The sequence below is a fragment of the Glycine max genome, chromosome 8 (genome assembly GCF_000004515.6).
Source record: "Glycine max cultivar Williams 82 chromosome 8, Glycine_max_v4.0, whole genome shotgun sequence".
Taxonomy (NCBI): Eukaryota; Viridiplantae; Streptophyta; class Magnoliopsida; order Fabales; family Fabaceae; genus Glycine; species Glycine max.
Window position 1 is genome coordinate 38,960,880 of NC_038244.2, and position 15,420 is coordinate 38,976,299.

The following is a 15,420-nucleotide window of genomic DNA, read 5'->3' on the forward strand; positions in this document are numbered from 1 at the left end:
TCTTTAATTAATTAATTTAAATTCTTGTTTAATTTCTCTTCTTGTTTGATTTAATTTTTTGCCAATTTAAATTATTGTTTTTCTCATAACTTTTTTGAGTCAATTTTCTTTAACTTATTTTATTAATAAAATATTTATCTACCTAAGTACAAACAAAGTCCTTGTGGATATGATATTCGGACTTCCATTTTAACTTTACTACTTGAGACGTATTGGTACACTTGTCAATCCATCAACGGGTAGGATAATCTCTAAGTTCCAAGATGTTGATAGAACTCTGTAACTTCGGTTTCAAGCCTTTTTCAAACTTGATAGCCTTCCAATCACGTTGAGGATTATCCTTCAAATAACGAGAAAACCTTGCTAGGCTCTCAAACTTAGCCACATGCACGGCAACGATCATCTCTCCCTGTCGAAGTTGGAGGAACTCGGTCTCCTTTTGGATACGAACACTGTGAGGAAAGTACTTCTCCAAGAAAACTTCCTTGAACTCCTCCCAAGTGATAGGAGCTCCCCGAGTTGCCAAACTCCCTTGAGTATTGCTCCACCAATGCCCTTTGCCTATTAGGTGCCATAAATCTACATACCACCAATCAAACATTAGGTTGATAAAGTCCAATATCTAAAAGAATAACATGTCATTTATAACTCTAATAAGCAGTCTTATGTGCCCATATTTGATCTTTTGAAAACAACTCACTAACACAGTCCGATATAGGATCAACCTGGCTCTGATACCAAAATGTAATGTCATTTATTATAATAACAACTCGTAAAAAAATATACAAAAAAGAATATGAAATTCCAAAATTATAATAGTTTAAGAATACCTCATGCATAATAATGTAAGTCAAATAAACGAGCCTTTACAAAAAGAAAACATTATTCTCAAAACTTTGGCATCTAATCTAAATGAACACTAAAAATGTAATGAAAGTACCCTAAGAAAACAAGTAGTCCAAGTTAGAAACCAATATTTTTTTATATAAACACAAATTGAAAGGCAAGATAAACCAAAGAGTTGATGTAGTGATGTAAAATCTCACTCCATTCACATGAGTGAGAATGATCTATTTAGTAGGAGAATCTGTGTTCGATTATTACTGTGTAAAATTCTCTTGAACTAGCGATAATCATACATTGTGAGTGAGATTAATTTTTGACCTAGTGAATTCGAAAACACTCTTGCTTTCTCAACTAGGAAAAAAAAATAAAAGCCAGGATTAAGAAACATTCTAAAGCTTGAAATACTAGTTGAATGGTAGTTGGCAATGGGAGTAGTGAAAAAACTGGCATGTGACAAATGTTTGCGAAATGTTTCATCATGACTGGTCCATATATTTTTTGGTAGATCATCAAGGTTGGTCCATGTTAATATTTAAGATATTCATAACAAATTTGTTCACTTTCGTGAAATGCGTTTATGGGATTTTCTAATTAATTATTCTAATATTTTATAAAAAAAATTAAAAATAAACACAATTAATATCTAAGAAACTTAAAATTTATTTATTTATTTTTATTTAATAGGAAGATTAGTAAAAAAATTTATAAAAGATATATAACTATTCTTTGTGAGTAATGCTACTACTATGGTATACTACTAACTAGTGTCAATCTTTAGTACCAAGCTTTATTATGTGGTTATTAAGTAATTTTACATTATTTTTAATTAAATTTGATTTTTCATGTTGGTATCTAGTGATAGTCTCTAATGGTGACTTTTATCATGTGATTATCAAGATAAAACTTCAATTTTAATTGGATAATAACACTAAAAATACTGCATTTAATTAAGTTTCGTTCTTAGAAAAAAAAAAAAACTTATAGGTAAATTTTTTTAGAGAAGGTTAAATATTTTTTTTGAGAAGTTAATTAAAAGTTAAAAAGCTAAACAAACACTGAAATGTTATTTTTTAGCTAGAATTATTGTCTAAAAGCTGAAAATGATTAAACTAAAAATAATACTACATTACAAATTATTAATTCAATATTATTTAAGTAATATATGAAAATATTATAATTATTAAAATAATTTTATTTATCAAAAAAATATCTAATCAAATATGCTTATAAATTAATAAAATAAATAATAAATAATTTGAATTGTTTTGTCAAATATATTTTTTTTTATTTTTTTTTCTTTTTGCTGTATTTTATGTTTTGCGTTTTTGGAAGAATAAGTCCGCGTCTATCTAAAAATTAAATTTTATTTGAAATTTAATTTGCGTCTTTTTTTTTTACGTTAAAATTCCAAAATTCGCGAGTCCAACGTGCCCTAATATTTTTTGAATTTTAATAAAGTAATATTAGTGTTTGCCCAGGTCCCGTTACTGTCGCACCAAAAAGTCCACGCATTTGATATTTTACTTAAAACGTTTCGAGTTTAATATTATTAAGAATAAAATATAATTTTGTAAATTCTTATAAAATATATCATGCTTATCACGTGTAGTGATGTATCGTATTTCTTGTAGGATTATTAATAGTAAAAAAAAAAACGCGTATTAGCATCTGACTAAAGTAAAACAAGTGTTCGTTCGCTTTAGAATAAAAAAATTAATTTTAATTAATTCACATATGTAGTTAAATTAATCCTTTATATGGATAAATTAGAATAACTATTTAACTTGTGAGTGCTCTATTATTTATATTTTTTCACATTTGATTTTATTTAAATTCTCTTCTTTCAAGCAAAATGAACTATTGTGCAAATACTTTTCATTCTACAAAAATTCTCTTCTTCCTTCCTAATATTCCTTTATGTCTTTCATTTCTTTCTTGATTTAAACTAATCTGTCTATCTCATTTATCATTTTGCAGAGGTTTTCTCTAAATTGTTAGGATAGTCAATTAATTTAGTTTTTTTAGGAACAGTTTATTTCACATAATCATCTTGTATTTTTTGAAATCATATCCTCATGAATATTGTAGTTGAGAATATTATCTCTTGACATATGTAAAAATGTGTTTGATAACTTTTAATATTTCTAGGAATATTTTTAAAGTACTGTGTTGACCCCCTGGTTGCCAAAAAAAGGAATATTTTTAAAGTACTGTGTTGACTAAAATAATAAATAGAAAATAAAAGTAAAAATAAAAATTATATTCTTTCAATCCAATTATAGTTGTTGTGTAAGAGAAAAAAATATATTTTAAAAAATAATTATCATTTTAGTTTTTCAAATGTAATATTATTTATTTATTTAATTTATATCTCTTATAATTTAATAGTGAATAAAAAAATTTATAAATTAATTAATGATAATATAAGATTAATATTATAAAATATTTTTTTTTTTTGTCTATTGATTATGTTGTCTGAGACTGTATAAAACAGCTTGCTAGTAAACTTATGAAGGCAGAAGGGATAAACAAATAGTTTGTGGGTTCGAGTATCCTTACTAACAAAAACTAACATATTAACACCTAACATTCATCGATAAAAAAAATTTAGTACCACAATTATGTCCGGACAAATGACTAGTGGAGTTAGAAAATAATTTCTCATAGTCCTGTCCTGTTAGCATCTTTATCTTTATATTAATAAAAAAAAGAAGTCTTAGATGAAATTTTTTAGATAATTTTTTTAGATTTTTTATAATTACAAATCAATTATTATCAAGTAATTATGATATTTATTTGAAATTTAAAATAATTAAATTAGTTATTTCCAATTTGATTTTAAATTATGAAAAATTAAATTTATAATAACCAAAATGTGAGATAATTTATTTTTAGATAATTTTTATAATTATATATTAATTATTATCATGTAACTATAATAAATATTTTGAAAATTTTAAGAATTGAATTAATTATTATCCATATGATTTAAAATTATGAACAATTAAATTTATGATAATTAATAACTATAAATTAATTATTATCAAGTATTTGAATCTTTATCTTTATACATTTAAGTCGGAAATTTGTGGAGAATTTTTTTTATCTTTTTTTTTAATTTAAAAAATTATATAAATATAGAAATTAATGTAATTATGAAAATATATAAATAGAGTATTTAAGGTAATTATGATAAATGTATATTCTTATTTTAAATAATTAAATCAATTATGAAAAAAACACACACACACATATATATATATATATATATATATATATATATATATATATATATATATATATATTCTTACGTATCATTATTTTGTTTTACTTCAGTTTAACAAATTAGGTATAATCTTGAAGATAAAAATGGATAAAAATTATGGGTAAATCATGTTATTTACTAACTTATAAAAGATGTTACACCAATTCATTTCTTCGTACGTAACTTGATGTATTGTTTTTTTTTTTATGGAGAGTTTTAAAATATATGAGTTTTTACTTAATTTTTTTTACTAAATAAAATATACAAGATGAGTTATGTAATGATGTGGCGCAATATGAAAATGAAATATATGTGTGAGATGAAAGATAAGACAATAGATAATAAGAATAAACCTTCAAACCATAATACAATGTAAGAAATTAATAACTTTATAAATAAAAATTCATATTTGGTATCTTAATTTTTAAAATAACTAACAATATTTATTTATATATTAATTGTAGAAACTATTATAAAAAAGTATTTCTTATTTTTAATTTGTTTTTAATTTTAGAATAATATTTAGTTACTCGTTATACAAAAACATGGTGATACAGAGAAAAAACCTAAATGGAGAACAAAAATGCAAACATGCCAATGTTTAGCATAGTAATAAAATGAAAGCATGGTAAATATTTTAACAAATTAAATTAAAATAACTCTTAATTAATTTTAAAAAATAAAAATAATTAACAAAAAGTTTGAAAAATGAAGGAACCATTATAACAATAAATTATGGTAAGAAAATGATTATTACAATAAAAAATTGAATAATAGAACAATTTGAAAATTTTAAATCAATCATGACAAAAAAATATTAATTAATTAAATTAAAAGTAAATTATTAAAAGCAAGAGAAATAAATTATCATCATCCTTATCATCATTTTAAATTGATTTAAATTTAAATTGAAGGATAACTAATAATTAAAGAAACAAATGATTTAAAGGATAAAGAATAAAAAAAATAAATGAGAGAAAGTTGCGGTAAGAAATTGAAAAGAAATTACGATAAATAAAAAAATCTACCAATTAAAATTAGAAGTACATAAGTTAAATTATTTTTAAAAATTAAAATGGGTAGAAACCAATTATCATAATTGTTATCATCGATTTAATTTAATTTTAATTTAGTTTCTATACTTTTTTTTTATTTAGGACTTATAAATTTCATAAACTAGGGATGTTTAAAGTGTTACTCGCGAATTTGAATTAACCCAAATCGATCCAAACTGTTTGGGTTAAATCATTTATTTATTTGAGTCAAAATTGAACTAAACCAATCAAAATTGTTCATATATGAGTTGGGTCACATGTTTAAATTTATAAATCCGATTAAAACTCAAATGAACGGATCAAAATTTTTAGAGTTATTTGATTTAACTTTACTAGTATTGTAAATCCTTAAGGTATTACTTCCATTATTTGTTTCAACTTTTTTTCATATTTATTTTTTCAAACCTAGTTACAACAAATCTAGTTGGAACAAAATTTATTACATTGTAAGAAATAATTGTTTTAATTTGTATTAGTTTATTTTAGAATATTATGTTAATGATATTAAATAAATTAATTTTACTACTTTAAAACATTTGGTAATATTATATTAATTGTATTAGATAGTTGGATGAATCATGATATAAAATAATAGTTATAAAGAAAAAAAAATATCAAATTTAAATGGATAATCTGTTGTCCGAACCGAACCAAACCGTTTATGAATGAGTTGAATTTCAAAAAAAATAATATAAAAAACAAATAAAATTAAACCGATCAAATTTAATTGAATTAAATACTAAATTTGACTAAAATCGATCCGAATCAACCCACAAATACCCACGACATCAATTATGAATGTTATTAATATTTGTGGTTAAGTGACTTAAATAATATTTTGGTTTAGTTAAGTATTTTTACTGTCAAATATAGTGTATTAATTTTTAAAACTTAAATTAGATTAATTATTTGTAATCATCAATCAAAATTTTATGTTTTATAATTCTTAATATATGTAATGAGCGTAAGTTGAAATAACAATTTTATAATTTTTGAAATATAACAACAGACCCGTGCATACATTCCTACTAGTGAGAATAAAAGTTGAGTAGCCTGAGTCTTGAGAAGAAAATATTTAGAAATATTTTGATAATCTCCTAGTAAATACAAGAATTAACATTGCTACTTTCAAATTTCCAAAAATATAAGACGATTTTGTGAAATAAATGCTCTCTTATTTTTTTGACCTGATTTAAGTTCATTTATCTCTTATCTAATTTAGTTTTAATATATTTAATAATTTTGACCATATTAATCATGAAATAGAGTATTTATTATATTTAGTATTATTTTATAAATAAATTTATCAAAATTATTTGGTACATATTTAATTTTAATTATATAATAATATAAGTATTTTTCTACTTTTAAATACTACTAGATAACAATAATAAGAATAATAAAATTTGCATTAAATTTAACCGTATTAATGGATGCGTTAAAATAGTATTTGTTGTACATCCTACTTATCCCGAAACTTTGCTGTTGTTGCATCATTGGGAAGTGCAAGTCTTCCATTTATTGAATTTCAATTCAACAACAACATGCGAAACCAATGTTGTTTGCGTGACGTCAATGGCCAATCTTTCATTCTTGAAAACAATACCGTACCCTATCACATCTACCACCTACCCTTTTTCTTTCCATTTCTCTCTCTCTCTATTTTCTTTCCCTCTCTGAACTAATCAACTCTACAAATTAAAATTAAAATTCTTATTGAGAAGGTTACTAATTATAATTAATTAAATTTTTATTATCTCTTTCAATGCCAGCAACAGCAACGGATGAGTAATTTGCTTATCTCAGATGGTTACAGATGAAGGAGTTTGACCACTTTACGTCTTTACCATTTATTTATTGTAAATAAATACACAGCTTAGATTATTAGAGACTGAAATAACAAAAGGCAATGGATCTCAGAGAGGGTCAAACTCAACCAATCTTGGATCCTAACCAACCATCTCATGTGTATCATCTGGCTTTGGATATTGGAGGTAGGTTTCTGCTTTTCACTTTTCACTTTTTGTTATTGTTTTCATTGTTGTTGGTTTGGTGATTTTAATGTAAATTTGACATCTTTGCGTTGTGAAATTTTGTGAGATGTACATGTTTTGGTGAAAAGTTTCAATCTTGATTGGCTGGCTGATAGTGATGCATATGGCATTGTTTTTGGTTTGTTATGTATTTGTCTATGGTTGTTTCTTGAACCCCTTTGGTTTCTCATCATATGCATGGAAGGATACATGTGTTTCGAGTAGTTTGGTTTGGTGTTTTGCTTGGTAATCCAGCTTGCTGTTCAAATTCAATTGCATAGAGTTAAAGTTTCTGAAGCCTGAATTCTGGTTGCACCTGAATTAGTACTTTGAGCATTGGGAATGAATGAGAATGATTCTGGTTCTTCATAACAATGTGAAATTTCTGGAGGGATCATTGTTATGCAGTTGCATAGATATAGATATCTTTGGTTGGCTTAACTTGTTTGTTGAGAATGGGGTGGACTCTGGAACTTGTTTACTTTTGATAAAAAGTGGATATCTTTTTTATTTAATTCTGCGAGTTCAAATCATGTCAGAGCTCTGGAGATCATGTTCTCCATGCTAGAGCTTTTGGAAATTTGCTTAATTGGGGGATTGCTAATCTGCATTGTAGCACCGTTCACTGCTATTACATCAGTCTATACTATAGGTTATTAAATTGACAGTAAAGGTTCTAAAATTTGAGTATTGTTTTGATTGTGGGAATCATACACTTCTTAAACTGAAATACCGATGTGTCAAGCATGATTATTGTTGTCTCAAACATTTTCTAATATCGAACAAAAGTAATTCATGCTTATCTCTAATCAGTGAATCATCTTATTCCTTTTTCTTTGCTTGGACCACATTTTGGCAATTATCTCCAGTGATGAAACTGGGCACTGAAAGTGTTCCGTCTGAAAACTTCAAAATTTTACTTTGCCTCCCTGAAGCAATTGGTTGGGCCAACGTCTATAATCCTGCTGAAAATATCTGTTCTTCTGATGGGTGTGCCTGTTCAGGTTAGGTGGGTGAATTGAAAGAAAATGCTTCAGGCTTAATATATGGTTTCAAATTACCTATTAAACTCAAAGGAAACTCCTGTTGGACAATGATGCTGTATGGTGAATATTGGACAGGGATATGCCAAAAAGAAAATAAAATAAGTTTAGTGGAGATGAAATTGCTGAAGTGGATGAGTGAATATGAGAAAAGACAACATAATAAACGAACGTAACCTGGGAAATTAGTATAGCAATTGAGACAATGACAGAAACATGCACAAGGTGGTTTGGTCATGTTAGAAGAAAAATGATTGTTACTTTGTTGAGAAAAGTGTATAAAATGGAAGATGGTTTGATCAAAAGGGGTTGAGAAGAGCTTTCATAACCTAGGTTTTGAATAGCAGTCATGTTTGTGGGTGTGTGATTTGATACAATTCTATATATTGCAGAAATTGTGGATAAATGTTACTGATGCAGCTGCAATTGCGCTTGCAAAACGTTTTTATTTATTTATTTATTTAAATCATGGTGAAAATATCAGGAGAAATCAAATCATTAAAGAAGATGGTAATTTTGTTTATTGAGAATTTTTGGTTCTTGATAAAGCCAAATTGAATTGATTAATCTCTATGTAGCCAAAGGTTTGGTTGTAGTGTATGTCCTGTTGTTTTTGGTTCAAAATTGCAGGTTTGTTTTATTAATTTTCATATTATTTGTTCAACTTTGCATGTTTGCTTCTCATATTTTTCTGGGTTGATTGTAAAAATTGAAACCTTCAACTGGATTTGATATTTCTTATATTTTTTATTGCTATTAGCTTATGGGAAATGCTAACCGAAGTCCTAAGGAAATTGATTAAGGAAACAAATACCGAAAGTATTTATTGAAAAACAAAGCAATTATTGTATAAAAAATACAAAAGTCATTCATTCAATGATGCTTTTAAAGTAATTGAAAGCATGTAATACGGTATATTTAATGTTTCTTAACCAGAACCCTTTTGAGCACCGGTTAGCTAGACCTTGAATTTACATAGCATAATTATTAAGCAGAGCAAACTGTCTGCCTGCATTTAAATGGGTGTTGAATTATATGAGTTTTGGTTTGTTGGTATTTTGCTTGGAAGTTCGGCACTTTGTCCTGGTGTGTCGTGTATGCGTTAAATTTCTCAAGTTGATTGATTGCATGTCATGTCATTGGCTTTGGAATATCTTTTAATTTTGGTATCATTTTTCTTTAACTAACAGGTATATTAAGAATGCATATACATTGAATCTTGATAACAACATTGCATTTTTTAGAAAATATGAATTGATGATTGGTACCTTGCTGTCCAACTATCAATATCATTAATGATATTGTCAAACTTCTGCCCGGTTTTGGTGAATTGTGAAGAGAAATTCTGCTTCCACATCAGCTTGCTCTGGCCTAAAATAGTATTGCCCACCTGTTGACAGGATCTCTCGCCAAGTTAGTATACTTCACAAAAGATGATGATCATTTGGTTGATGGCGAGGAAGGGATATCTCATAGAAAGGCTTTGGAGAAATCCGACAGCAGTAAGCAATATCCTGTTCTTAATGGGAAGCTCAATTTTAAGAAGTTTGAAACAAGCAGGATAAATGATTGCATAGAGTTTATCAAGTCCATGAAACTTCATATTGGAGGTGCGTACATAATGGTATTCCTTTATATTTGCAAATCTTGATCTTGATACTGTGTCACAGAGTAACTGAATTTTCCAAGGCATGCAACCATGTTCATGGTTAGCACTTAGCAGCATTTGTTTCTTTTGGAGACTTGATTACCTTGCGTGCTGAACTGAACTTGACAAACCATTTTGGCTCCTACAATCATCGTTGTATTGATCCCTTATTTGTTTAGATTCCCGAGCTGACTGATTAGAATCTCTCATCCATCTTTTTTCTAAATTCTTTTATGCCTTCCTCATTTTTAAATTTTGCTTTACTTGTTCTATATATAGTTGGCCATAGAAGTCTCAAGTACTTGTTAGTGAAACAGTTGTTCTATATATTTGTTATCCTTTGAGGCTTGGACCTTGAAAACTGAGCTTGATCTTAGTTTGATAATTAGGTGGCAAATAAACTACACAGAATCCAAAGCCAAAACTAATGGATATCCTTTAAAACATATATACTATATGATTCTTACTAAAATAATCCCTAGAAACATATATACTCATCTTATGTTTCATCATGATATCCAATCCATTTTTGAGGTCATTCTGAAATTTTTGCATCTGATAATGAATTCAGGTAGTCAGCCACAAGAAAATCCTGGAAGTCAGCCAATAGCTATTAAGGTAATCAAACTAAAATGTTTAAGCATGTCATATTATGAATATTTTGTTCCTATTGTTGTCTTTGAGTGTACACTACAGATAGATGTTTTGAGAAAAATCTATAGATTGTAAGTTACAAACCAATTCAAGCTTGCCTCTGCCTTGATTTGAAACAGTTTCTATTCCTTGTCTTCTGTTTTGCCATGGTTGGAAGACATGTAATTCCTAGAATCTGATTTAAAATTCAAAGAATATTAATAGTTCCCAAAGGTAACAGACGCTCATGCACATGTTCAAGCTTTCATAGATATTTCGAATGAAAAATATTCGATTTTCAATTTGATACAAAATAATGTTTACATAGACTTAAGGTACTTTGATTTAAGTCATGTATTTAATGATAAACTATTTGTGAGAAGGCCACAGGTGGTGGTGCATACAAATATCCAGACCTTTTCAAGGAAAGACTAGGAATCATTCTTGACAAGGAAGATGAAATGGATTGTCTTGTTGCAGGAGCAAATTTTCTTCTTGAGGTAGGATCCTAAAACACATTCTAAATTTTCCATTTTTTTGGTACAAAACAAACATCCTCTCATTTTTAAATTTCAAATTAAAATTATTATGAGATTCAGATTCATTTTTCCTCCATTCATTCAACAAATAGTCTCTGATGTAAAACATTAGCATATGTGTTGAACTGTGAAGCTTTGATAGTACATACATAATGGTTAGGGACTTAGGGTGTTGTAAGCTTTGAGGACTGTTGTACCCAAATCATATTGAGTATATTTTTCTCTCAAGTTAAATTTATCTTTTTCTTCTTGATACTGCTGGCATATGAGAAGCCTTAAGGCATGTGGCATTTCCATATACTTTTCACTATCAGGTAATTGTAAGGAATTGTTTCAGGAATTCCATTTGTTGTCCTTTTGATTTGTGGAGGGGCTTTGCTCATACACTGTTCCTTCAGTTTGCTGTAAACTACTTGTTAAGTCTTCATTATTAATAATACCCCTTGAGAATTTCTTCACAGAAGATCTCATCTGTGTCTTGATATACTTTTAATAGGTGGTCCACCAGGAAGCATTTACCTACATGGGTGATCAAAAGCAATTTGTACAGATTGACCCGAATGATCTGTATCCCTATCTTCTTGTTAATATTGGGTCTGGTGTTGGCATGATTAAGGTAGTTATCCAAGTTGCATTACTTGCAATATTTTTCCAATTTCCAAATATGTTCCCTTTTCTAAGCACTTCAAATAATATTTTAATATTTTCATATAGGTGGAAGGAGAGGGAAAATTTGAGCGAGTTAGTGGAACAAGTATAGGCGGAGGCACTTTCTGGGGTTTAGGAAAGCTTTTAACCAAGTGCAAGAGGTGGGGGCTTTTTTTTCCTGGGACCAATGCACTATTGAATATTGATTTATATAGCATAAGATTACCATTAGTGTATTTTCTGATTCAGTTTTGATGAGCTGCTGGAATTAAGTTATCGGGGGAACAATAGAGCGGTAGATATGCTTGTTGGAGATATTTATGGTGGAATGGACTATTCTAAGGTATGACTGGTGAAAGTTTATGTTCCTTTTCCTGTTTAAAATTATAAGACAGTCTTTCTCTGTGTTACCATTTGATGGTTCTTCGAAATTTGAATAGCTTTTGTAAAAGTGATTGTTCAAATGGAGAATAATGTTATCTAGTTATTCTAATGATTTTTTGCTGGAATACATCATATATGTTTCTTTTATTGATAACAGATAGGTCTTTCATCCACTGCAATAGCCTCTAGTTTTGGAAAGGCAATTTCTGATAATAAGGAGCGTGGAGACTACAAACCTGAAGATATTGCTCGATCTCTTCTAAGAATGATCTCAAATAATATTGGACAGGTCAGTTGTGTACTGTAGATTTGCAGTTAATGAACACTACTGTTCACTACATGATAATATTAACTAAAGTATATGTGTGTGTGTGTGTGTATAATACATCCAGTGCTTCATGGCAAAACTCCAAGCCTGCAATTTGTCTGCATTTTCTGCAATGATTTTCAATGTACTCTTTCTATCTTTATAATAGTTGGTTAGTGTAGGATATTTTATGCTTACCCTGGTCTTTTTTCCTGTATTCTCTATGCTGGCATTTTTTTCCAAAAAAAAAAGTGATTAGTGGAGCAATCTAGCTGCATCTCGTTGATAGGTAGGGTAAGTATGCCAATACTTAAATCAGTTAAGAAATCCTCCTCATGTACATATACAAGTATTAAGTAGTAAGTAATTTTCATGTCAGCTAAACTGTAAATGCTTCTTCACTGGCTGATGTTTTGTTTTAAAAACATATTTTACATTGATTTATACGGAAGGAGAGGATGGTTAGATATTAGAATTTGGAGTCTTATTGGTATGGGCTTGTGCACTTGACCTATATTAGTAGTATAAATAGGTGTCCCCTTGTATTATAACACAATTTGCAATAATCCCTTTGCATTCAATGAACTACCCTAATATCTGCATAATGCTAATTTTCAATAAATGTGAATATAGTGGAATACTCATTTTATAGAAAGTTATTCATGAATGTAACATTGTTTTTGATTTTCACCACTGTCAACGGATCTTAACACATGCTCCCTCCTGTCTTAAATATAAGAAAAAAAATACATTATTCTTGGTCTCAAATATAAGAAAATTTCAACTAACTTTATTTTATTTAATGCTACTATCTCTAAAATACCCTTCATTTAATTGACGTGCTAGTTTCAATGACTCTTTCTTATTCTTGCTACCAAGTTCCAATGAAGGATAAATTGAGGCTTTTTAATTGAAATTAATACAATTAGATGTGGTTAACTAACTTTCTTAGTTAGCGTGACATGTTATTTTTTTTCTTATATTTGAGACCGGAGGGAGTACATGCCTGTTTGTATTAGTTGTGCTTTTGTTTTCATTGCTCCCAATCTTAAAAATAAGGTCATGATAGTATTTATCTTGTCATAAATAGTGAAATGTATTTGGGATCATTTTGTTTCTGTTGTTTGCTTTCAGATCTCTTACTTGAATGCCCTTCGCTTTGGGCTGAAGAGGATTTTTTTTGGTGGATTTTTTATTCGGAGGCATCCTTTTACTATGGACACATTATCTGTTGCTGTTAATTTCTGGTAAGTGAGAAGGATGTTCCTCCACTATACTGCCAATTTGGTGCTTCATAACTAACCATGATCTACGTTGAGGGACATGGACTTATTATTACTATTAGAATTTATTGCCGCTGTCTTAGTCTAAATTCCATCTCTTAAAACATTCATAGTAGTTTTGAGTGCTGCTGCACCAAAGAAATACTAGTCATAAACTTTATATTCAGAATGATCAAAAGAAAAATGATTTCTCGCTTTGAGGAGCGCTAACAACACAGTTTCTAACACAATCTTTCAAACACACACTTTATCATTGGTTAAAATTTGTTGAAAATTAAAAATCAAGAAACTCATTAAATAATGAGTGGGATCCAGCAAAATTAGTGATTTCCAATAATAAGGAGTTTGTTCAAAAGAGTGTGTTCCTAACATTTCTCTTTCACCATTTAATCTTGAAACATACGCATTTTCTATTTTGTTCCATCAATAAAAGTAAGTGTTTATTTGTGTTAGCATAATTTTCTGCACCCTCAACGGGATGCTTAACTTGCATAATGACATATCCTGATTTCTTAGGGATGGCAGGGGAGGGTGTGAGGGAGTGTAGGTTTTCATTTGCATGATGCTATAACTATTTTTAAAGTTAGCTATAATGCATAGTAGGTTTGATAAGACTTTTGAGCCTACTTGCTTCTGGCATAATTATAAAAAAAAAAGTATTTAATCTGCTATTTATTTGTTTCAGGTCTAAAGGTGAGGCTAAGGCAATGTTTTTGCGGCATGAAGGGTTTCTAGGAGGTGTAGGCGCTTTCATGAGTTCTGACAAACATGGCCTCAAGGAATTATTGGCCAATCAAGTGGTGCAAAGAAGTCCCAGCAAGTTATCCTTTGCCGTGGATAAAACATTGCATGGTTCACCAGATGGAGAGTTTAATGGAGATGAAAGTATAGAGTGCAGTGTATATGCAGCTTAGATGAAGCAATTTTTCGTTGCTTTCATGACTTGTAGTTGTAACTTCTATAGTTTTGATTCTGTATAATGGTTGGAAGTAAGAATTATAACTAGTGATTATTGGCTTTAGAATGCAAAAGGGAAAATTAGAGCGACTACTCAAGTGATTGTTATTGTTTCACAGTTTCACCCAATGAATTGTGTTGTATAACAACTAATGATTTGTATGAATACATAAGGTGCAGCCATGTTACTCATTTAGTGAGATACTTTTTTTTTTTTTTGTCTTTTAGAGTGTGTTTGGATGAGAGAATTTAAAATTATGAGAAATTTTAAATTTTAAGAATTTCAAATATTTCAATTGAAATTTTTTTATTTTTAAAATTTTATGTTTGCATAAAAGAAATTAAAATTATGAGAGTGAAAAAAATGAATACAAAGAGAAGATATTGTTTGTGTGTTTTCAAAGAGAATAATATTGATGCGGCATATGAAATTGGAGGGAAAGTAGGACACGACAACAACATTCAGTCAATAGCTCCTCCGCTGCGGGATGAGTGACGACGGCTGGTCTCCTGACTCGCGGATACAGTTCTACGTGTCCCCTTACACCCGTACTCGATCGATCTTGGATGATACTTTTCGAATAAGAGGATCATCGACTTGAGGGAAGAGTCGCGAGTTTGAAAACATGATTTTGGAAACTTTCATGTGGATTCTAAGCATTTAATAATCCACTCAGAATTGACAAATGGAGAAATTATATTTGTGGTGCTCCGAAATCTAAAATCAGGCATCTCATAGTTATAAACCAATGTTTTTAAAATTGGAACCGTGATTGATG

At 28.8% G+C, this 15,420-nt stretch overlaps 1 protein-coding gene across 1 annotated transcript; it reads left to right on the top strand.

Annotated features, from left to right (window-relative positions):
• Positions 1-6,702: 6,702 nt before the first annotated feature.
• Positions 6,703-14,833, top strand: LOC100808162 (pantothenate kinase 1). Its single transcript, XM_003531956.5, has 10 exons — positions 6,703-7,160; positions 9,643-9,852; positions 10,462-10,508; positions 10,907-11,023; positions 11,559-11,678; positions 11,777-11,871; positions 11,960-12,053; positions 12,252-12,383; positions 13,536-13,648; positions 14,370-14,833. Exons 1-10 carry the CDS (start codon positions 7,076-7,078, stop codon positions 14,596-14,598), a joined length of 1,242 nt encoding a protein of 413 aa, XP_003532004.1. The 5' UTR covers positions 6,703-7,075; the 3' UTR covers positions 14,599-14,833.
• Positions 14,834-15,420: the final 587 nt, after the last annotated feature.

Bases quoted from the DNA above. Each gene is read 5' to 3' on its own strand.
- LOC100808162 (XM_003531956.5), top strand. From the start codon at position 7,076: ATGGATCTCAGAGAGGGTCAAACTCAACCAATCTTGGATCCTAACCAA. The intron at 12,384-13,535 runs GTCAGTTGTGTA...GTTTGCTTTCAG, and splicing joins TCTCAAATAATATTGGACAG to ATCTCTTACTTGAATGCCCT. The intron at 13,649-14,369 runs GTAAGTGAGAAG...TATTTGTTTCAG, and splicing joins TCTGTTGCTGTTAATTTCTG to GTCTAAAGGTGAGGCTAAGG.